The sequence below is a fragment of the Euleptes europaea genome, chromosome 7 (assembly GCF_029931775.1).
Source record: "Euleptes europaea isolate rEulEur1 chromosome 7, rEulEur1.hap1, whole genome shotgun sequence".
Lineage (NCBI taxonomy): Eukaryota > Metazoa > Chordata > Lepidosauria > Squamata > Sphaerodactylidae > Euleptes > Euleptes europaea.
In genome coordinates this window covers 63,131,702-63,155,093 of record NC_079318.1, presented here as the reverse complement: position 1 = coordinate 63,155,093, position 23,392 = coordinate 63,131,702, and the positions used below count along the sequence as shown (strand labels likewise).

The 23,392-nt window shown below is 39.2% G+C and overlaps 1 protein-coding gene across 2 annotated transcripts in view; it reads right to left on the bottom strand.

The window, feature by feature from the left end:
* Positions 1–6,181: 6,181 nt before the first annotated feature.
* Positions 6,182–23,392, bottom strand: part of SOS1 (SOS Ras/Rac guanine nucleotide exchange factor 1) — a 75,572-nt gene continuing 58,361 nt past the window's right edge. For both annotated transcript variants that reach the window (XM_056853671.1, XM_056853672.1), the window contains 11 exons: positions 20,279–20,401; positions 18,769–18,872; positions 15,159–15,381; positions 14,603–14,722; positions 13,008–13,170; positions 12,001–12,118; positions 11,229–11,401; positions 9,913–10,029; positions 9,474–9,741; positions 8,375–8,493; positions 6,182–7,692 (listed from right to left, as the gene is read on the bottom strand). In XM_056853671.1, the coding sequence (XP_056709649.1) occupies positions 7,198–7,692; positions 8,375–8,493; positions 9,474–9,741; positions 9,913–10,029; positions 11,229–11,401; positions 12,001–12,118; positions 13,008–13,170; positions 14,603–14,722; positions 15,159–15,381; positions 18,769–18,872; positions 20,279–20,401 (2,023 nt within the window). In that variant the 3' untranslated portion in view covers positions 6,182–7,197. The remainder of the gene's footprint in view (positions 7,693–8,374; positions 8,494–9,473; positions 9,742–9,912; positions 10,030–11,228; positions 11,402–12,000; positions 12,119–13,007; positions 13,171–14,602; positions 14,723–15,158; positions 15,382–18,768; positions 18,873–20,278; positions 20,402–23,392) is intronic.

The window sequence follows — 23,392 nt, the reverse complement described above, 5'->3', positions numbered from 1 at the left end:
GCAGCCCAGGGAATGGCCAACCATACAATTGCTTCAGCACTTCCTCTGGACTCTCTGCTGTGAGTCCCACACAGTCCAGTGGTGTTGCTTCAGGTAGCTTTAAGTTTAAGGGCTGGAAATGGAATCTAAGGTTGGTGATTTATATATATATGAGGCCAGCTTACTTACCCCAAAGAAGAATAGTACATGTATACACCAGGCATGGCTATTTTACGTTCAAAACCCATATGTTGTTGAAGTGTGGAATTTCACAAAATTATGGAGACTGTTTTTGTTTTCCTTACAAGAAAAACTGGGCAAAATTTTTAAACCACACTATTAAAAGTAGAGAGGTTCTTGAGAGCTGAAGAATGATTGTTCAGAAGCTGCATCTGGGCTGTGGGCCTTGCAGTGACCACCCTGACTCAATGGCCTTTTATGCAGGGACGATTCCCTGCGGTCGCCCCTGCCAACTGCTTCGGGGCTTCCTTTTGATTATACATGCCTTTTCCACCCGCTAGAGGTCTCCTTGCTCTCCCCGCCCATTTTGCCTGTTTCCCATATGCTGTTTTAGCCAGATTCTGGAAAATGTGGGCAAAATGCACGGGGAGAGTGAGGCAACCTCTGACGGGTGGAAAAGGCATGCATAATCAAAAGGAAGACCCGAAGCAGTTGGCAGGGGTGACCGTGGGGAAACATCCCAGCATAAAAGGCCAATGTCATACAGCTCTGGCCAGTGTGTGGATTTAGGTGCATCAGCACAGAAAAATTTGCAAGATTTATAAGACTCACACCATCTATATTGCACTGCCCTGTAGTAACCTTTAAGTGATGTAATATAAATACAAGTACAACTGATTTAATATAAAAAGTTCTGATCATCATAGGTCTCCCCCACCCCCAATGGCTTGGTGCTATTCTGGAATGTGACATTTAACTACCTTCTCATAATGGAATTAGTTTTACTTTAAAAGTAATAGGTTATATTCCAAAGGAATAGTGAAATGCCAGAGTGATGGGTACTAAGGCACAAGTACACACTCTAGCAATATTACTGATTTCAAATGTAATTTGTTTTAGAAATCTGACCAGCAGTCTTGTCTGAGAACACCAAACAGTTTGATGCTCACAACAGCTTGAGCCTGAAGCTGTTTCTCATGTTTTGAATTTTATTGTGCTTGATCCAGATAGCACCAGATAGCAATGCAATGGTGTATGGGGAGAAACCAACACTCCTCTTGATTTTCTGCAATGTGAGTTTATGTAGGTGTAGGCAAAATACTGTCTATGGCTTCCTATTCAGGGCAGCTATCCAACTGAGAACCAAAACAGGAACCAGATTAGCGAGAAAGCTGAAATTCAGTTTAGGTATACTGGGATTGGGAATACAAATATCTGTTCTGTGGTTGCAAATATATTAGCACTGGGTCATTACTGACCCACAAGGTGACATCACATCCCAATGTTTACTAGGCAGACTTCCCCAGTGATAATATTTAAACAGACAGCCATGATACTTGCTGCCGCATGGGGCTGGATCCAGCCATCTTTTTCATCCAATCTTGCTCAAATCCCTTTCTTACCACCACCCTCACGGCTTTTATCAAAGCAAGTCCCATGCTCCCCAGTATAGCCTTTTTGGTGGTCAAAGAGGACCCCTTCTTCCCTTTTTTCACTAGTCTTGCAGCCCATAATCTTCATAAGACAAATTATGAAAGGAATGGGGGTGGGAAAATATATATTGCAGATAAACAGTGGGTTGCTGTACTCAAACTATGGAACAACCCAGGCAACGACTGTATGGACGATTTAACAGCATCAAAAATATTTAAATTACTCCAGCCATGAATGTTGTGGACTTTCATGTAACTAAAGTCACTGTTGCATGTTTTCTTGCATCTGAACTCATTATTTAAACTATATTAAAAAGTATTCCATTACCAATGTAACAATGTGCTTAACTTCTCTGCAAGCCCAGATCACAAGGAAAGAGGAATTAGTGAAAAAGGCAACCAACAGCATCAGATCTGCAAATATATGACAGCAGGCTGCTATCACTTCAACTAGTCCCACACACTTGATTCTGTACATGTTGGGAGCTCAGTAACACCCTTAAGGCAACTTGACTTCATTGCTCTTAAAAATTTAGCACTCAGTTATACCCAGAATAGAAATACTGGGGCACACTAATAGACCTAAGTTGTCACATATACAATAATATACATTTACGTGATATGTAAGGCATATTTATTTATTTTTAAGAACAAATCTCTTGAAAACAGCCACTATTAATTTTCACTTTAAATGCAATCAGAATACCATTGCAGACATAGCATACAAAGCTCACCTACGGACATTTCAGTACACACAGGCCCATAAGATGTGCCAGTTTAGATATCACCACTTCAACCTTACACAACTGGATTGGACTGCCACAGCTTCTTCACCATTTAGCAAAGGATCCACATCATTAAACAGAAGGCAATACATTTTAAATATACGAATGATCAGAATTCATCAAAAAACTTAAACCTGTACATAGCAACACAGGCTTGGTTTTATTAAGTTGGCAAAGTAAGAAATGTTACCTGAAATAAGACCCCAGCCAACAAGGAAATCTATTGTTTCAGGGGGAAAAATTCAAAGGCACATTTGGCAGCTACTAAAAGTTGCATACATCTGGCACAAGATTTATTTTTCCTTTCAGTCATCTGGGTACATGACGTCATGTTTGTTTTATAAAAATCACTCTCAACTTGCAATATTGCAGCCATTGGCAGCTCAACACACTCTCTTCTCTTTAAAGGCAAAAGGGGGATTTGTTCACAGTTGGCAGGAAAAAATGCACTTTAAGCCCCCCCCCCCCATAAATGGCTAACAAGATGTGAAATCTCCCTCCCTCCCTCAAGTTCTGTTTTGGCTTTTTATCTGTCATTTGTAAAAAGGGCCAGTTAGTATAGAAAAATATTTGTAGCCCTCCCCACCAAATCTGGAAGTGATAATTTTATCAGTTTAAGAGGCCAATTTGTAGCATTTGTGTAGAAGTAATCTCCTGTACCATCTCACCCTCTGAACTCAATTCAAGGAGAGAGAGAAAAAGCCAAAGAAGCCATCACATCTAATCATTTCCCCATGTTAATTGAATAAAGATGACAGCAGGTCCCTCCCTTTCACTAACCCAAAGAATTTATTTTTTTGAGGAGAAGCAAGGATTTCTTTTGTGCCACAGCAAGAAGGCAAGACTTGTTGAAGGTGAGGCAAGCATTCAGAAAACAAGCTGTCACATTCTAACAGAAACTATTCTGAAACTTAGTTGTGTTCATATTCAAAGCAACCCAAGATAACTTCTGTCTGTGTAGGGGGTTGCTGCTGTTCAATAGTCAGTGTTAACATCTCTAGCAACCACTGACCTCCCCTACAACCATCATAGAAATGAGGCTAATTCGTATTTGGAGGCCTAGTGGTATAAAATAATAGTGTCCTGGATGTATTAAAATGAGAACACATGAAGCTGCCTTATACTGAATCAGACCCTTGGTCTGTCAAGGTCAGTATTATCTACTCAGACTGGCTGCAGCTTTCCAAAGCCTTAAGTAGAGTTTTTTTTCACATAACCTATCTGAATCCTTTCAACTGGAGATGGCAGAGATTGAACCTCGGACCTTCTGCATGCCAAGCAGATGCTCTAGCGCTGAGCCATGGCTCCTCCTGCATTTCAAAAGTCAATGGCTGGAATGCCCTGCAAGAACAGAAAGTGTTTCTGCACATGCCTATTCCCATCACTACTTCCCCCAGCCCGTGTAGCCCTTGACTCTTCAGAGTTGCTGCAGGGTGCATGAGGGGTTACAGCAAAGGTGGCAAGCTAGAAAAGGACCACAATGTGTAAACATCTGGATCTCAGCCAATTTTAGATATATTAGAGCAGTTCCATTCTGCCTGCCATATTCTGTAATTCTAAAGAGGAAGAAGAAGAGTTGGTTTTTATATGTCGACTTTCTCTATCACTTAAGGGAGACTCAAACCAGCTTACAATCACCTTCCCTTCCCCTCCCCACAACAGACACCCTGTGAGGTAGGTGGGGCTGAGTGTGACTTGCCCAAGGTCACCCAGCTGGCTTCATGTGTAGGAGTAGGGAAACAAATCCAGTTCACCAGATTAACCTCCACTGCTCATGTGGAGGAGTGGGGAATCAAACCCGGTTCTCCAGATCAGACTCCACCACTCCAAACCACTGCTCTTAACCACTATACCACGCTGGCTATCTGATGATTAAAGACTGATGCTCCTATACTAACAGACATTGGTCCCATGAAAAAGTGCCTTATTTGCCAAGTGAAGAATTTTCATAACTAAAACTTCTGATCCAACAGAGATCAGCTTACTTATTTTGAGAACTGTTGGCTGAGTCACTTAAAATTATATAGTCACAAATAGGTTAATTTACAATGCCTGCTCTAGCAACATTTTGGGATATAGTTGAAGAATCAAAATGTATTTTCCAATTAATTCTACAATGAGAATTCTGCATGTGGCAACAAGGAATTATATGAAGATTATTGATTAGGGAGAGAACAACTAGTTATTCTTGCATGGAGCAACTTTTTAACACAAAGAAAGCTGATCGGGTTAAGAGGCTTGAGGCACAATCTGTAAATTGCTCTTCTATGTCTAGTTCAGTGGGGCTTGTGGGAATCTTTATCACACTCTATTTGCTCTGGCTGGGATCTGAAAGGACTGGGCAGCTAGTGCAGTAGAGACTCCAGGAGATTTTGGGCTCGAGTCTCTTGAACTGCAGCTGATCCCCTGTAATACTGAAATTACACAACTGTCATGCACACTTTGATATGGCAAGGTGTGCCCACTGTTCAAAGAAAAATTAAGGCTGCTTTCAATCCCAGTCTTTCATGTTAAAAAGATCTGGATTTGCACATTTCAAGTCCTGCTGAACTTTGTTTAGGAACCTTAATATATCACCCCATCTGTCAAAAGAGACCCTGAAGGTGACAACCAGCTCTCTTGCAGCAGAACACTAATTTAGTATTTCAGCTCCTTAAACCAATTTTAAAAGCTATTTGGAATATGGAACTTAGTATCTGAGCAATTTCAAGCGAGGTAATTTTAACTAAAGTGAATGTACTTTTCTTGTAGGTAGTAATTTTATTTTACTCAAGGTAAGAGTAAAGCAGCTGCTGCTTTTGAATGCTAAGTGGAATTAGCCAGTGCTGAGTCCATCGTTTCCTTTCAAAAGGTGGTTGGGCCAGGAAACTCATTTAATTTTGTTAGCTATGCCTGGAAATACTTAAAGCGAATTAGGAAGGTTCCCCTCTGTTGACTCAGACGAGAGCCAAATTCTTATCTATGTGGCTATTGCTATTATTTCAGTGTTACAAACTAGGGGAAAATGGGTCCAATTAGGGACCTGCTGGCCAGCTTTCTCTCAATAGGGAAGGCATTTCTATAGTATCCATTGGATATCTGCTTAACATTTGTTGCATTAAACATTTTTCACAATGCCCTTCTTTAATGTTGAGTGTGCACAAGGTACTTGTAAAGTTTAAACAAGATCCACTGAGTGCACATTAAATTTAAATGTATTCTGAAATGAAAGACCACACTGCACAGCATAGTAGAAATGTTTCAGAACAGTAGGCTTTCACAGTAACAAAGCCCTCCACCAACATTCTTCTAGGGACATGGCTTTCTAGATTGTTGAAATGTATTTGGGTTTTGCCAACAAGGAAATGCCCTAACAAACTTAATAACTAAGGATATGACACCGCACCATTCACAAATCCTAATGTAGCAGAGATGACTGTTTCTTCAACAAGTGGCATGCATTCCTGTCACAGTACTGGAATCAAAAGGGCAGCTCACATGTCTGTGGATAATCCAAGTCAGGATGGTCAGGCAGATTAGTTTCTCAAACATATTTCAGACAGGGAAACTTTAAGAGGTTTAACAGAGGCAAGAGACCGATTACATTTTAAGCACACTGTTGTTTCATTTTGACTCATCCCCTAACTCACCTTTATTTCATATGCCAAACCTTGGATTTCTTCTCTGTTTGTTCTTTAGAGATTAAAACAATGAACTAGAAGAGGAGATGTGTGTACCACAGCATGCACCTCCTTCTCAGTGCTTTAAACTGAAAAACTGAATTGTACATTTAGCAATGCAATAATTTAATATGTCAGCCAGACAAAATATCTGTATCTTTATTTCAATTAAATTAAAAACAATTTGCAAGTATATTTATGCAACATTCACTATATACATATGATTTATGCAACTACAAGGCAATTCTATGGATGCTGATTATTTATCTACCTACTGCTAGTTAAAACATGGTAATAACTAGGGAATGTGGCCAGCGGATCATCCTTTGCATTTCTATGGCATAGTCAAAGTTGTTACACCACCAGCCACGAAGTGGGTTACTGGTAAACCTTAAGACCACCTAGTCTATATTTAACAGTCTTCTGAATGTAGGAACAGATTTTACTCTGAACAATAGCAGTATATCTCAGATTGCGTCATTCACCCAAGACTTAAATCTTACTTGTTTAAAGAAGGCAAAAGTTAAGCTTTCTGCTTCCTGGCAATTTTTTCTGAACTGGCACCATAATATTCATAAGGAAAGAAGGAAAGTACCTCTTTGGTGAAGCCTAGGTACCCATATACTTAGCAGTTAACTGTAACAGTTTGTAAACAGGGCTGTAGTACAGTGCTATGCCTTAGCTCTATGTTGGTTCTGTACCACAGATCTTCCTCACAGTCCAGTTCATTATTTTAAAGCAGGGAATGACACAAAAGAAAATTTAAGATAACCAAGTTCCCTGTTTGAGATTTTGCTATTGGAAAAGTGCTCGTTTTCACTCGGAGAACTTATGTCACAGTGGACAGATGATTACAGGACCATATTTCCCATCCCTCATTGGACATTACATGAAGCAGTGTCTGCTTATTGGCCCGAAGAGATCTGAAGTCTGATTTCTGGTACATTCAGATGTCCAGTGACTTAGAACAGTGCCCTGCATACTATACTAACAAACAGCAACAGTTTCACAATAAGGGGCCTGCTATTAATCTTTTGTACACCATGTATCAAATGTATTGTAGAGTCTTTAGTGTTAGGGGCAGCACAACTCCTTGGTGCATCTATTGCCAGCAACAGACTTGACACCAGGAAAAGCATGACCTCCAGCTCAAGGGAGAACTCAGGTGGAGTGGGCATTCTCCAGCAACGGGGGTCCATCACGATGCATCGACGGATGTGTGTGCTCCCTTTTGTAAGTTTTTGGAGGAAGCTTTGGGATATGTTGAGAAGTGCTTTGCCGTGGAGGAACAGGCGGCCCAGCAACAGAATGGAGGTCCGTATCTTGGGGTATCAAAGGAGGTGATGGTAAATGCCTCCGTGGTACGTGGGGAGAAGGCGTTTGAGGGGGAGGGGGAGTAAAAGGAGAGGGACTATTGGGAAAGAAAGTGTTGCCAAGTTCACTTTTTCTGCCCAAGGGTGGTGGTTGGAGATGTAGTGGAGAACTAGAGAACACATCAGGAGTTCGCACAGGTTCTCGTGGTGGCAATACAGGTGGGCTTTCTGGGGGGTCAGATATGGAGGTCCTGTCTGGTACGGAGTACCGTGGCGAATAAATTTTAGATGTTGGTTGCCGAGGAGGAATTGCTGGTGGACTGTCAAGGTGTGCAGAAGAAATCTGAAACAGAAAATAAAATACTTATAAAATAGTCCAAAGTCCTCACAGTTAAATATGTGAAGATATTTTAAGCACACATTTAGGATTAGCCAAAAGAAACTCAAGGAATAAATATGGGGCTATGCGTATTTTTTCCCCTTTCACTACAGCAAGGATTCTAATACCCTAGAGGGGAAGAAGTCAGTTTACATGCCAGACCACCTTGGCTTCAGTTGCTAACATTCTTACTCAGAGGATGAGATCCTGAACGGAGCAGGGACTCTTCCCATCCATCTCTGGAAGCAGAACCTGTAAAAGCTGTTTCCATATTCCACGCTTAAACAGTAGGGAAAACAACTGGATTTTCCCATTATCAAAACACTGCTCCTTGAATGTTGAAAGGAAAAGTGATATATGTGTAACAGAATCACCACTTAAAAGGAGAATATGAATTTTATTGCGGGGGAGGGGAAAGAGAGGAAGAGTTAGAATATTGGGGGGGATCATCCCTCACTAGACCAGTCTAGCAACATTTTTTGCACTTCATCTACATTCTTAATGCTTAGTTGATAATCAAAGTTAAAACATTCACTGAGGAAAAATATGCTTGTACACTTCAGGATCTTTATAGATCTCTGGACATGGGATGACTAGGGAATCATCCCATTGTTACTACACAGAGAAATGGAGGGTGGGTGATTACCTTTGAAGGAGAAGATTCAGCAGGCGCAGATTCTGGACGTCTTCGGGGAGGAATGGGAGGAGGAACAGTCATTTCATCAGAGCTTTTAGGAAAACTTATGGAGGACACAGAAGCAGACCCTGACGGTATACAGAAGACACAGTTATCTAATTTGAAATTTATTATTTTCAAGTATTTAATAGCCAAAACTTAACATGCACAAATTAAATACAGCATACAAACGATGGCTAAAAATTGGCCATATGTTTTCTGTAAGCTTCCCACCCCTGACTGACTTGCTGTGATGTAAAAAAACAACCTTTTGATTATCTCACAAACACAACTGCGGACAAGACAGAAAAGTGAATATTGAGAATATTGACAAAAACAGCACATAGAATTTTAAGCACTTGATCATAGTTTTACATTTCCTTGAAACACAGATTGGTATTATTATTACCAATACCTAAATAATTGTATAATAAAGATTCATGCATAGGAGCAAGAGAAATAGCACAATGCCAAAGAAAGGGAGGGGCAGATGACTGGTCTTAATGGGAGCATTGTGCTCAAGAATTCACGTAAACAGCTGGCCTCTATAACCTAATCATCTGAAGCGGAAGAGGGGTGGTTTTTTTGCCTCCTTATTCATAAATTGAGGAGACTACTTCCTTACACAAATGGCTTCAATGACAAATGAGAATGACTGCTGTTTTATCCCTGTAATTGTGCAAACAGGTAGCTATGAAAGCAAACAGAAGCAGAAGGGATGGGACAGTAAGGGTAAGAATGAAATCCATAAGGAAAAATATCTGTAAGTTTGCCTATTAATGGAAACAAGTTTTATTTCTAGCTTTAGTGTGGCGCATTTTGGCAAAAGGACAGCAAAATTAATTACCACCATCCTTAAAGTGCGGTTACATAGAAAGAGCAAGTAGGCTCACATCTCAGCCTTCCTTTCTAAATCAAGAACGGAATCAAGCTTAGCTAACAACTAGATTCCATTCCCACAGATCCAAAGTCACTACTCTGCTTTTGACACCATCAGAAAACAGACAAGGCAAGTGATATAGGTTACATCATTAAAGGGGCAGGAATCAATCCTAACTTTAGCACCTACTTGAATGAAAAGGAGTTGAGGGATCAGAATCAAACACACTGCAAACATCAGTAGTGCTGGAAGTAGAAGACGGAGGAGGGGGCGGGGTGAGCGGTGTTCGTGGAGAGTTTGGCGCAGAAGCAGCACTCTCAGTTTCACTCTCCGGAACACGACTGTAACTGATTTTTCTTGGCTCCTGTTGCAGAGGTGTTGGGTGCCTCATTGTGCCCGGCCTCTGATTTGAAGGACGAACACCCGGAGATTTGAGGGAATAGTTGTATTTTTTGGGCTGCAAGGAAAAATCAATATATTTATGAGCAATTAGTCTGAATATGTTCACTATAAGATAACTTTCTTTAAACAAAGCTAAGCTTGTGCCACCCTGCAACTGAATCTGAAAGAAGAATCATAATTTATAGCAAAGGCTTGTTAAGAATACATTATTCGTTTGAATACTCACAAATCTTGGAGGTGGCTTTACATTGCGTGGCTCTACTTCCAAGGACTTGTTGAATAGATAATCTGAAAACTCCTTTTCCATGGTGCTTCCCATTGGATTCAGATTTTCAAAAAACCTCTGAAACCAAAATATTCAGAATTATTAACAAACTCACCTTGAAGCCAATAGTGCAAACTCTTGAGCAACAAGGTAGCATCCTGCTCTAAAAAGCAATAAAAACTTAAGTGATCCAGAGAAATCTAGTATAGCAGACATACACTAGTACTTAAAATATTCTACATGCCAACTACTCATTGTTCCAACAAATATGTACATGTATCCTGTACAAAAGAATGTCAGTACAAGATTCTTCCTTCAGGACAACAAGCAACAGGATATTTTATAATAAAAACGGGACTGAAGACAACTTTGACCCAATGAATGAGAAGATACACAGGGCTATTCAGAACAGTCTTTTCTTTAATTAGAGCTACTTCTAAGTAATAAAAAATATCCTGAGCTACGCCCCCTCCACATGTTATCAAGTTTTCTTCTGTCCTAGAACCAGAAAATGGACTAGGAAGAACACCAGAAATGAGACTAGAAGCTAAGTAGCACAGCAAAAAAAAAAAAAAAAATGCTATGAAATAAAAGTTTAAACAAGAACACAGCCTAGAGTAGACCTTTTTCTGGTATTCTCCTGGGTCTTCAGAGAATGAATAAGATGCAGCAGCCAAAAAAGTACTGGTACTTCTGTCACCTCATGAGACACCTGTTGGGAGATCCCTGGTCTAAAAGAGTACTATTAAAATAGCAATATCACATCAATACTCAACTGATAAGGAACCTATTCAAAAGAAGCTGTTACCTAGGAACAGACAAGACTACAGATCTGAGAATTACCATAAATGCTAAATACTTGAGCCAACAACTCTGCTGAAAACAGATACATTTCTGAATTGCCTTCAACAATGGCAGAGCCAGTGTGGTGCAAGGTGGAGAGTTTATTTCACCCTTCCAGAAGGGCAAAATAAACTCTCTACCTTGTACCTTGATCTTCCTGCCTATTGGTGTGGCCTTAATTTCTCCAGAGAGCCAGTGTGGTACAGTGCTTAGAGTGCCTGAGGAACCAGAGTTCAGATCCCTACTCTTTCCACGGGGTGACTGTCATTCACTGTCAGCCAAACTAACCTCATAGGGTTATTGTACGAATAAAACGGGGAAGGGGACCACACACACCACTTTGCGTTTATGGGAGGAAGTAGGGAGGGGGGAATAAAAAATAAAAACAAACAGAGAGGTTGACCTTGAAATATTAAAAATAAAATATTTCTTACCCTGATGTCAGATTCTACTCTTAGGCAGTATGGTTGATTTTGGTACTGTTGGATTTCCCCTGTTATCTCAGCCACTTTCCTCCGCTTGCTGAAATTGATGAGCTCTTTCCCATGTCGTTTTAAAAATTCAGGATTGCCTTCTTCTGTTTTCAAGATGTTGGTTAAATAAATTCCTAAAAAAAGCACAAAATAAATCCGTTTTAGAGTTTCAATAGCAAATTTTTAAGCCAGATTTGACCTGGACAAATACTGGGAGAACTTATATATACACTCTGACAATTGATAAAAAGAACTATATAGAATACGTTCGCAAAATGACCACTTGCTTTCTCACCTGTGATAAATAAGAATAATTTCCTTCCCACCAAGAAGATAAAGTTCTGTAAAACTTATCTTTTTGGGATACCAGTTTTGTCACAGCAGGCAAATCAGTACAAAATGTGAGCTAGTTTTGTCACAGCAGGCAAATCAGTACAAAATGTGAGCTAGTAACTCAACTGGATTTAATTACAAGGCTGATATTAACATCCAATACTCTTCACACACTTACTGACAAGGAAATCATGAACGTGCATTTCCAAATAAGTTAAACACTGATTTTTAAAAGAACTTAAAATCTGAACACACCTGAAAAGTGCACTACTGAAGGGAAAACATTTTTTCCAAGTCATTTTTCAATGCCTCTAGCTCTAACAGCCAATCAAAAATGACAGTAGCTTTCTTTGAATGCTAATATCTGTGACTATTTTCATAGATAATAAAGCCAACATACCAAAGAAAGGCACACATGGAGGATTAATAGACCTGAGTTTTGCCAAGTATTTCTTATGATGATCTTCACTCAGTTCATGAGCTTCTTCTAAAATCTTCTTTTGGCGGCTTGGGATTTGCTGAAGATAAAGCAAGTAAAGGATGCATTTTGCTTTAATATCAAATCACAGCACGTGGATTCTAGCACTTGATCTACCCATTTTGATGGGTTTTGAAAATTCCCACACTGAGCTTTATTCTCTATCAAAATAAAATGACAGCAGTAATAAAAACACAAATCCTAAATATACTGACTACAAATAAACTTCTGCTTAACTCAGTGGGGATCAGATTTTTAGACAAGTTTAGGACTAGGTTGTTAGATCTTTTTCCACACGGGAAAGATTTCGCTAGAGACAAACATCATTACTATTATGAAGAGTCTATGGATGTTGAAACTACTTGTCTTCATGCACCTGAGAAAGCAAGGCCCAGAGAAGCTTGTACCACAAACACTAGTAAGTTTACAGCACTAGGATTTGGCCATATTGTATTGCACTCCAAAGGTGCTCTGGGAGAATTTAATTTTTGACATTGCAGCATGCTTTAGAGATGCTCTGAATCTCTATATTATGTCACAGGCAAAACCTGACCTCTTATTACAAATTCTGACTAGCTACCACTGCCAGACACAATGCCTACAGGTTCATTTCCCCCCTTAACAGTGAAGTTCTCTCTATGCAGAAAATATATATTATTTGAAGAATAATCACTCGCCCTTTGAGCCATTTCAGCCTTAATTTTTCACAAAAAGGCCAGGGTCGCTTAACACTATGTCCTTCATAGCAGAAGACAGGCTGTCATGGGGGAAATAGAAACTTTGCGCCCACTACATGGGGCAAAAACTGAATTTTTCAAGGGATGGTATAGGTGTTTAACTTAACCCAGTTGAACACTGCCAAAGAAACAAGAATCTTTACGTTAAGTAACTTAAACCATTGTAATCCCCATATCTATAATTGGACTTACTTCAAATGTATGATCCAATCTGTAAATAGGAGCAGAATTGATAGCGCTAACAACCTCAAGTACACCATTAAAATTGTTTAGTTCTTGAAAAACTTGCAAGATCTCAATTATCCGGTTCACCACAATTACTCTTTCTTCTAAGTTCTCTGTTTCTACGATGCATCTAAGGGTACAAAAAAAGTTTCTTACTTGAGTATTTGTACCATAATTCAAACAAATATTTTGATCACAAAGAACTCTTGCAACATAATTCTTTATTCAGAGTTTTCCAAATGGCTGAAAGCTAAGACATACTTAAAAAAAATTATTAACAGCTAGAGACATGTTGTACTTGTGCACTTAAAATATTTTACTGTGTCGTTGTATCAATAGTGATTCAAATGTGGGGCAGAAATTTTTCCAGTGTGGAAAACTTTCCAGTTTTCTACATATACACTGTTTCATAAAATTAACAATGAATGGATACCATTGTCAGTACATTATTAGGCAAGACTGGCAGTTTCAAAGTTGTAACTGATGTTCTTCTGGTGGTTACACTTAGAAACTGTGTGAGAGAGTACATGCATGTTTTATTGATTTGTATACTGGGGGGGGGGGAGAATAAAGCCCCATATAATAATCTTAATAAAAATCAAGGTATGGAATTCACTTGATTGGTTGTGCAAGTCAAATTAAAACCAAAGCTAAATTCTTATTTGTATGTCTCATCTCAAATTGTGGAAGGGATGCTGTGATAAGGGATTGTGGAAGGGATGCTGTGCAAATAATGCTGTAGAGAGTAGCAATGAAAGTGAGGTGCCCCTGTGACCTCCATGGAAGTGATCTCAGTGGAAGAGAGTTAAATTCTGTTAAAATAGACAAGTAGACTAATATGTCCACGGCACATCATACACATCTTTGGCTTTAAAAGTATTATTTCAATAAAATGATTTCCACATCAAGGCTTGGATCCCATGGAGGATTTCTACACATTGGGCATGGGGGTGCTGGAGGTGATCCTTCCTGCTGCAGACCTTTGACTCTACTCCCATGCTGTTCCCATGGTGTGTGTATGTGTGTTCTTTCCCCAAGAGCAGCATTTCAGGGGTATTATGGGCTGCAGCTTGGGAGGGGAAGCAGGGAAACTGTGTTCCCCATATGGAAATCTCTTCTGTCTGCAAAAACATCTGGTGGATCCAACCCAAAGCTTTGAATTTGTTTAAGTCATACTTGGTTTATTTTACTTTTCCTAACCAAATATTTTCATTCAAATATTCGTTGATTTGGCGATCTAAAATTAACACGGGGGTACTTATTTGTTTACTAGATAGAAGTCAAATAATAAGTACACTGAGCTCACAGGAGACTAAATTCTTGCAACATACTAGCAGTTCTTTCATGGCACACAGTATGGGAATTAGGTAATAAAATGTTCACATAACTGAAAGAACACATTTGATCTCAATTCTCAGAGTTCAAACAACAGAGTTTTGGCAGTAGGTGCTTCTTGCTATTTTTCACCTTTGAAATTACAATCTTTTGCCAAGTTACATATCAGGAACCATGTAAATAAAATATGGAGAACATCACTGAATCCCACAGGTCATACAACTTACTTCTCAAGCCATAATGTGAGATTAGTGGTGTGTCGTATCATTTTAAGAAGGTTAGGAGAATTGATTTCTTTATCTTCTTTTGTCCAAACACTTCCAACAAGCTCTGAAGGTTGCACGGCTCTATAAAGTGAGCATAAAATTCAAAAGGTAAATAGGCAAGGATAACATGACATTTATTAAATTAGGCTACATTTAACGTCAAATTGTTGTAAATCAGTCCCACTTTGAACAATCATTCAGGATTCCAGTTAACAGCACATCAGTGGTACATACAGTTCTTAAAAATACTCTTGCATTGAATAGTTTTATTTTATGATGTGTACCCAACAATTCCCAGCCTAAGAGAAACAGTAACTTTTGATTATCTGTGCCTAACACAGAGCATACATTATTAAATACTCAAATAACATTTTCAAATATCTTTATTGAGGAGTTTCATCCCACAAAACAACAAAAATGATCTTGCCAGTAAGATTAGTATGCAGAAGGGACAAGAACAGAACAATAGATTGCTAGTCTACTAAAGCGTAGGTAAGCACAGAGGAAAAGAAGTTACCTGTAAAGTTCAGATTCAAGCAGAGTGAGCTGTCGAGCAATTTCTATTGGATGTAAAGTGAGCAGGTCAAATGTTTCAATTTGTCCTGGCCTGCTTATATGCCACTCAATTGTAGGTGGTGAGCTTTCAAAAGTAATATTGTGACTTGGCCCAATAGCTTGTGCTTGTTTTTTTCTATGGATTATTTTAGTGATTGACTCAACCCACTTCTTCATAGCTTTACCTGGGAAGGAAAAGAAAAACAATTCCAACATCATACATGACAATAAAAATTTACCTAGCGCCTAGAAAGGTTCCAATAATGGAACATGTCAGATTTCCATATGGGAACAAAAAGTAAAACCTATATACTGCATAGAGCAAATGATTTATCTGGTCACCATACTGACTTGCATCCTGTAGTCCACTTCTGCATGTGTAACTGCCTTTATGCTAATGGTAGTACTTGTTTAAAAATCTGCACTATACTGCTGTGCAAAGTATATTTCATTGTATCCAAAGAGGTATGGCCACTTGCACAAGACATAGTCTAAGATTATCAGTGTTTACAATGAACAAAATAAAGGGGCTTAGTGGGGGGAACAGAAAGCCACAATCAACCACATGGGGAAGGACCAATACTCCTATAGCAGTGCTATATAGAGTAATATGGACAGGAGAAGGGAAACAGCAGCACATAGGCACACTATAACTGATGTTCAACAAACAGCAAAACAATTTAATGTTTATTAAATGCATTTATACAATGGATTATTTAAGATGCATTTATATAATGCAATTTAACTGTGTCAAATGATATTGAGTGTGATAGGCTCATAGCACGTGCAGTGTTAACAGAACACTAAGTTAAATGCCCCGCACATTCATTCAGGTGCATGCCTACAGCGGCTTGCCAGATGCACCTGAGGAAAAACTCAAGTAGGGCACGGAGACTGCCACTTCCTGTTTGCCCATAACAACTGGTAATCAGAGATGGACTGTCGCTGAATATGGTCATGTGATTTAGCTTTCATAGCCCTAGACACCATGAATATCAAATCCTTTCATTCAAAGACATCTCAATTAATTGTCATCTCATTTTATATTAGTGAATGCTGCAAGTGTGATTTGTTATTTATTTAGTACATTTTTACACCATCTCCCTAGGAACTTGCCCAAGGTAGCTTACAAAATTGAAACAATAAAAATAAAACATTAAACAATATTAATCAAAATCCAGCATTAAAAAGCCACTGTCCAGCATAAAAACAAAGACCATAGAAACAGGCCACTTAAACTGCCAGTTTCCAGACTGAAATAGTGTTAGAAGATCAACCTCTTAATTAAAAGCCTGGCTGAACAAAAATGTTTTGAACTGGTGCCCAAAAGAAAGTAATGTAGGCGCCAGGCAAGCCTGAAGGGGAAGAGCATTCCACCAGCAAGGTGCCACTACTGAAAAAGTCCAGTCTCTGGTTGCCACCCACTTTACCTTTGAAGGTGGAGGCACAGAGAACAGGGGTTGCTTGGGAGGCAGATCTTTACTGGTGGGCTTGATCGTATAGGAGGAGGTGGTCCTTTTTGCCTGTTCAGAAACTAATTTGTTCCTTTGAATGACCCTTGGAGTACTTTCCAAATCTTCATAATTTTATAAACTTCTATCATGTTTGTTCACGCCTTTTGTGTAAACTAACAGTCACCAACCTCTATAGCCTCTTTTTAAGGAAGGTGCTTAAGTGGGGAAGGGGTGTGTGTAAAACCAGCTATAAGGAAATGAAACAGCATGCATTTCAGAAACACATAAAACTGTATAGACTGTTATCCCTTGACATGTTTCAGGACCATGGTAAATTGGTAACAGCAAACAAAATATACATTTTACCATTTCACACAACTAAATATTCTTATATCATAAACTACAAGACAAACTCTTAAACTAGCTCACCATTTCTAACAAACTCTTTAAAGAAAATAAGCAAGTTCTTAGCAAAATAAGCTATCTATAAAACTCAAGACTCAAAAATATTTCAAAAAAGTATGCTCATGTAACTCCTTCACAAACTTGCTGAACAAAGCTAAATTCTGCAGTAGCCCTAAACAAAATGAAAAACAGCCAAGCCCACAAGATATATTTATACTTTATCTCTTAGGACACCTGCCCCTCATTTGACCTATAAACAGGATCCCTGCTGTTACCTCTACATTAACTTATCCTAGGAATATGCCTATTTAAATCTTACAGATAAAACAGAATAGCTGAACTGTAACAATACATATGTAACAGTACATATGCAACAGTACATATGAATCTCATCCCAGGCAAACCTATCTAAAGTCTGCAGATATTGACAAAATATCAGGGTTCCAGGTCTGCTCCATAGCGAATGCAGCAACTGAATTTCAAACATTAAAATACATATGTACATACGTTGTCACAGAAGAGGCATATAGTCTGTTATGATTCAGTCCTTTTCAGTTTTTGGAGCTGATGCACTATAATCCATTTTGCTTCTTTCCTAAGAAGTTTCTTTTTAAATAGTTTTATTCTGTATGTTGGAAATACTTTCTCAGATGATTCAGCTGTGTCCATATTGTAAACAGACCATTGGCTCGAAGGTTCCATTTCTATTTTGTCTAATATTACCAAAATGCTCCTCAATTCTGATTTTCAGCTCGTGCACTAGCATCCCAATGTAAAATAACTTGCAAGGATATCTGATAATGTATACTATTTCAGAAATGTCATATATAGTGAACCCTGTGTCATGTATAGTGAACCATAGTGAATGGTATATCCAATGATTGTTTTAGATCACTAACAGGATAACATTTTGCAAGCATATTTGCACTATATTAAATGAACACAGGAATGTCTTCTGGGGTCATGCTGCCCCTCATAAGACCCCAGGTAAAATCTCTTTTACTTTCTTTACATTCTCCCTTTTATAATTTAAACCTTGTTGTGAATTAATACATACTTAATGCTACTTGTCCTTTTATATGCAAATACATGTACCTCTAAATGTATGCCAATATGTAAAAATGCTCCCTTTAACAGACAAGTTACTTCAAACCTCTGATACTTTTGGTTGCCTTTTTCAAATACTCTCCAGCTCTATTACATTCATTTTGAGATGGGGTAATACTACTGCACACAATATTCTAAACAAGGACATACCACAGATTTAACACACATAAATGCCATGTGACAAGATTTCCAACCAAGATGCCAAGTATTTAAGCTAGATGGAATATTCTATTTTTAAACACCTTCAAAAATTGAAAAAAAAAACCCTGTACGATTGAAAGGTCTGAGACATAATGTCTGCCTTCAACTTCAACTGAAAACAATGTTTTGCTTGTATCTTCAATATGGAAGTTTACTGTACTTGTCTGCATATTTCCTTGGGGTGTATTCATTGCTGGTTGTCTAGACTAGTTTTTTTAAAACTTTGATTCTGTTGTTTTAGCTTGCTTTTGTATTGTTTTACTGTTCTTTAATGCCATATGCGCTTTGAGTACCTTTGGTTACAGAAGGCAGTTAACAAACCTAAATAAAAACAGATATTTCACTTTAAGTGCTAAAAAGGAGACAAAGTAACAGATCTATTAGAAATTTGCTGTAATCAAATACCTCTGACAGTGCCAATGAACTCTTCCAATCGTTGCAAAAGATCTACGTCTCTCTCAAAATCATAGAAGTGATGTTCTACCCAGTGTCGGCATACATTTAAAACTCTACAACATTAACAGAGAAATTATAAACTTTTGAGAATAAGACTCATTAAATATATTTTGACAGCACCTACCATAATGGCAGAACTGGTTTGCTTCTAGAGTAAATAACTCCCTCAAGGAGGTACCAGAAAGCTTCAAGCACCCCTGTCAAAATTCAAGTTTGACTTGCTGGACTCAAAAAGAGAAGTGTGGGGAGGCTGGTCTTCCCCCAATCTATCTGGAGGCAGATGGGGGCAGAAGTGAGTATAGGCAGTAACAAGCCTGGCCAGATGGTGCTGCCAAGTTAGCCCCCTTCCTAAATTTAGGATCAACTTAAGATTGTAGTTATAAATCTGGTGCTGCAATCCCACACATAAATCTCACTAAACTCAGCAACCATGCATAGGATTGGGCTGCATGTTACACTGTGATTTACAAAACAATGCCCCAGAACTAGACATTGCATTTGACAAAACAGTAGTTCAACTGATAAATCTGAAGCAGTCAGAAAACCAATCCAAGCTCTTCTGAATGTCTACAGACCGAAGGAATATATATAAGCAAAAATCATGGAGTGTACTATTTTACACCCCAGCATTCTACCGGGTGGCTAACACGTATTGCACACATCAAAGTGGTGGAGGTATTTTTCTCAAAGGTGAATTTTACACCTCTCTAGAATCTCATCCATTACATCTCATGAGTTAAAACTGTGCAAGAAGACTGTAAAGTTTAATTTGATAAAGGGGTATCCTTAATAGAACAATATAATTATAATGGAGATTTCAGCCTTTATCTTCTTTACATGGTAAGAGCTGAAAGCAATCATAGATGTTGTAGTAAAACGTTATGAAATATGTGAAGAACTCACTGAGAAAATGACCCAGTGTGATTCATTCACATTATAATGCACAGAGACTCTAGATTATTTAGATTATCTAAGGACAGTTATAGTTTCCTCTGAAACTGACATACACTTCCTTCTTCATAGGATACAAAATTGTAACTAAATTCATCTGTGAATAACCAGTTCTAAAAACAGCTGTCATGATATTTTGGTTGCTAAAACAATCCAGCACAACCCAGGGAACGAGGATTCATATAGAAAAAGTAGGATCTTACACACGTATGGAAAGGGAGTCATAGCTGCCAATTTTCTTTTCTGGCAGCAACTTTTTATGACACACGAATTGCCCCTCTAGAAGGTCTCCTAACTTTCAGGAGAAGATTTTTGGAGACATAATCAGCTGCAGTAGAAAGGGTCTCTGATAACTATGCAGAATATTAGGCAAATCCTTTTCAATCTCAGTCAGTGACTACAAAAGCTAGTATGCTTAGGGATTCTGTTGTTAAAAATGCAACTCTATCACACTTTGCAACAGGAAGCATATGCAGCACCCCTGGAAAGACATGCTTAGAATACTCACCGTAGCTGTACAGGTTGTATATATTCCTTTCTAAACCTTTTTAGCTCTGCACTAAGAGGCTGATCTCCATTCTCCATAGCTATGCGGTCTGCTTCTGTTGGTTCAGGTTCTGGAATCTCAAATCTAACGCAGGGTGGGATAAGGTAAAATTTAGATACCTAATCATGCAGACTGAACAACAGTGTTTTTTCATCCTGTTAATTATATGCAGCAAAAAACAACAACAACAACTTCAACTACTGAGAAAAATCTTTGCTGAACTATAAAAGCGAGACTGGTCTAAGCCAGGAGCTGCCAACTTTTTTCTTTAATGAGCGCTGCTTCTGAGTAATGAACAATATTGAACTACTCCCCATATCCGACATGTTATCAAGTTTTGCTCTGTCCTAGAAACAGCACCTGGATTAGGAAGAACACCAGAAATGAAGCTATCAGCTAAGCAGCATAGAAAAAAAAAATACTATAGAGCAGATATTCTCTGTTGTTCTAGGGGAAACATGAGTTAGTCTGTAGCAGCCAGCAAGCTATTAGCAACTTGTGAGTTACCTGTTGAAGACCCCTGATCTAAGCTATTAATTAATATTGAATGAAGTGGATTGTTCAGATCCCTTTCAATCTGATTTCAAGCCTGCTCACAGGATTGAAGTAGACTTAGTTGCCTTGATAGATGACCTGTGATGGGAGGTGAATGGGGTAGCAAGACTCTGTTAATTCTCCCAGACCTCTCAGAGGTTTCCGATACCATAGATCATGATATCCTTCTGGATTGCCTTTTGAGGTTGGGACTGGGAGGCACTGTTCTGTACTGGTCTCAGTCCTACCTCGAAGGCAGGTTTCAGTGTGGTGCTGGAGGACTGCTGCTCCCGCCCTTGGCTGCTGCCCTACGGGGATCCTGTAAGGTTCTATCTTGTCTCCCATGCTTTTCAACACTGGGAGAGGTCAGCTGGAGATTTGTGCTTCAAGCAGATCTCAGGGAGGCTGTGAACAGCTGCCTGGAGGCAGTTTGGGGATGGATGAGGGCTAATAAATTGAAACAATCCCAACAAAACCAAGGTGCTACTGGTGAGGGAAGGTTTGACCCAGGAATTGGGATACCTCCTATTCTGGATGGGGTTGCACTCCCCCTAAAGCAGCAGGTTTGTAGCTTGGGAGTGCTGTTGGACCCAAGCATCCTGCTGGATAAACAGGCGGCAGAAGTGGCCAGGAGTGTTTTTCACCAGCTTCAGCCCTTCCTGGGTGGGAAAGATCCTGCAACTGTGCTGCATGTGCCCTGGTAACATCGAGATTTGACTTCTGTAGTGTGGTTTATGTGGGGCTGCCCTTGAAGACTAACTGGAAGCTACTGTTGGTACAGAATGGGGCTGCCAGAATGTTGACTGGAGAGGGTTGTAAGGACAATATAGCTCCAGCCTTGTTCCATCTACATTGGCCCCAATGATTCTGGGCTCAATTCAAGGTATTGACCATTAAAGCCCTATATAGCTCAGATCAGCATTCCTGAAGGATGGCCTTCTCCCATATGAACCTACCCCTCCAGTCATCTTCAGAGGCCCTGCTTTGATTGCCCATGCCACCCGAGGCTAGAAGAGTGACAACCCAAGAAAGGGCCTTCCCAGTTGTGGCACTAAAACTATGGAACTCCCTCTCCAGGCAGATTAATCTGTCTCCCTCTATCATTGTCTTCTGCCAGTGGGTTAAGACTCCCCCCCCTTTTTTGGCATACCTGATAAATCTCATTGGCCCTCCTCCCTGGTTGTATTACGTGTGTTGTACAGTTACATGTTTTACTGATATACATTATATTTTAAATGCTATTTTAATGTTTTAAATGTTTTAGTGTTTTGATGTTCAATGCCTTGGATGGAAGGCACCATAGAAATACATTAAATAAACAAAATATTTTCACTAGGTGCTTGAATATCTTCTTGCAAACACACACATCTGCTGTTGTCACTCTGCACATTTTGTACATTAAATAAGGTGTATAAACCTCTTGAAGAGAATGATTTCATGGAATAGATGTTTCCCCTTTCTCCCTTCCCACTACAAGTTCAATCACACAAACAGCCCCTGAGGATAGGAGGGACTTTGGGAATAAAGTAAGATGCAATGCAGATAGCTGCAGTTTGCTAGAAGGAAAATCAGAAAGAACAATCCCCCCATGGCATGAGTTGTTCCACAAGCAGAGTAAGAACCTACACAATAGAGATTTCTGTTATCTTTTGCTCCATCCTGTTCTCTCAGCAACAGCTTTACTTGGGATGGGATGGTAAGGTTGCAGTGGAAAGGGGTAGAAATTTATTTCACGGACATGTTCAGAATTTATAGGATCTAATGCAGAGTAATATGCATATAAATAAGCCACTTCAAATCCATTAAATGTAGCCAAATACCTTATTTACCCAGGTGCACACAAAAAAATGGGGGAATTCAGGCTCTTCCTCCCAAATTTGGAAATGTTTTGGTGAGTGGTTACTAAATTTACATTTAGGTTTTTCTTTAATACTGCTAAATTCAAATTTTCACAAAGATTTTTGCCTTTCCAAAATCTTTGAGGATTTGAAGGGGGGGAAAAAAGAGAACCCAAAATATTTGGAAAAATCCACACTACAGAACAATAATTAAAATGCAGACCAGAGCAGTTGTCCTCGCTCTGTGACTTGCAGAGAGCCACATTTGCAATCTCCATCAACCAAAAGAGCAGAGGGACTACTGTATACACAGCACACTAACCCACCAAAAGCACAGAGCCAATAGCTATTAATAGTATATCAGTATAAACATAACCAAACACATTTTCAGTGTTAGAAAACTAAATTCTATTAATTTACTTGATGCATTCACTTCAGGGCACACCATCAAAAGCAGAAAGCAAACCTGCAGAAACTGAAAGAAGAAGAGTTGGAGGCGGCATGTGAAAGAGCTACATTTGGCTCTGGAGCCACAGGGAGAATAGCACAGCTCTGGAGCATTCAGCTGAACTTAGCAGTCACACTGAATAACCAAACAAGAATTCTACCTTTCTGAGGAACAATTTTAAACAGCCTAATCATACTCTCCCATTGCACGTGTGAGAGTGGAACACTTCATCAGTTTGGGTAGGAAAATAAATGT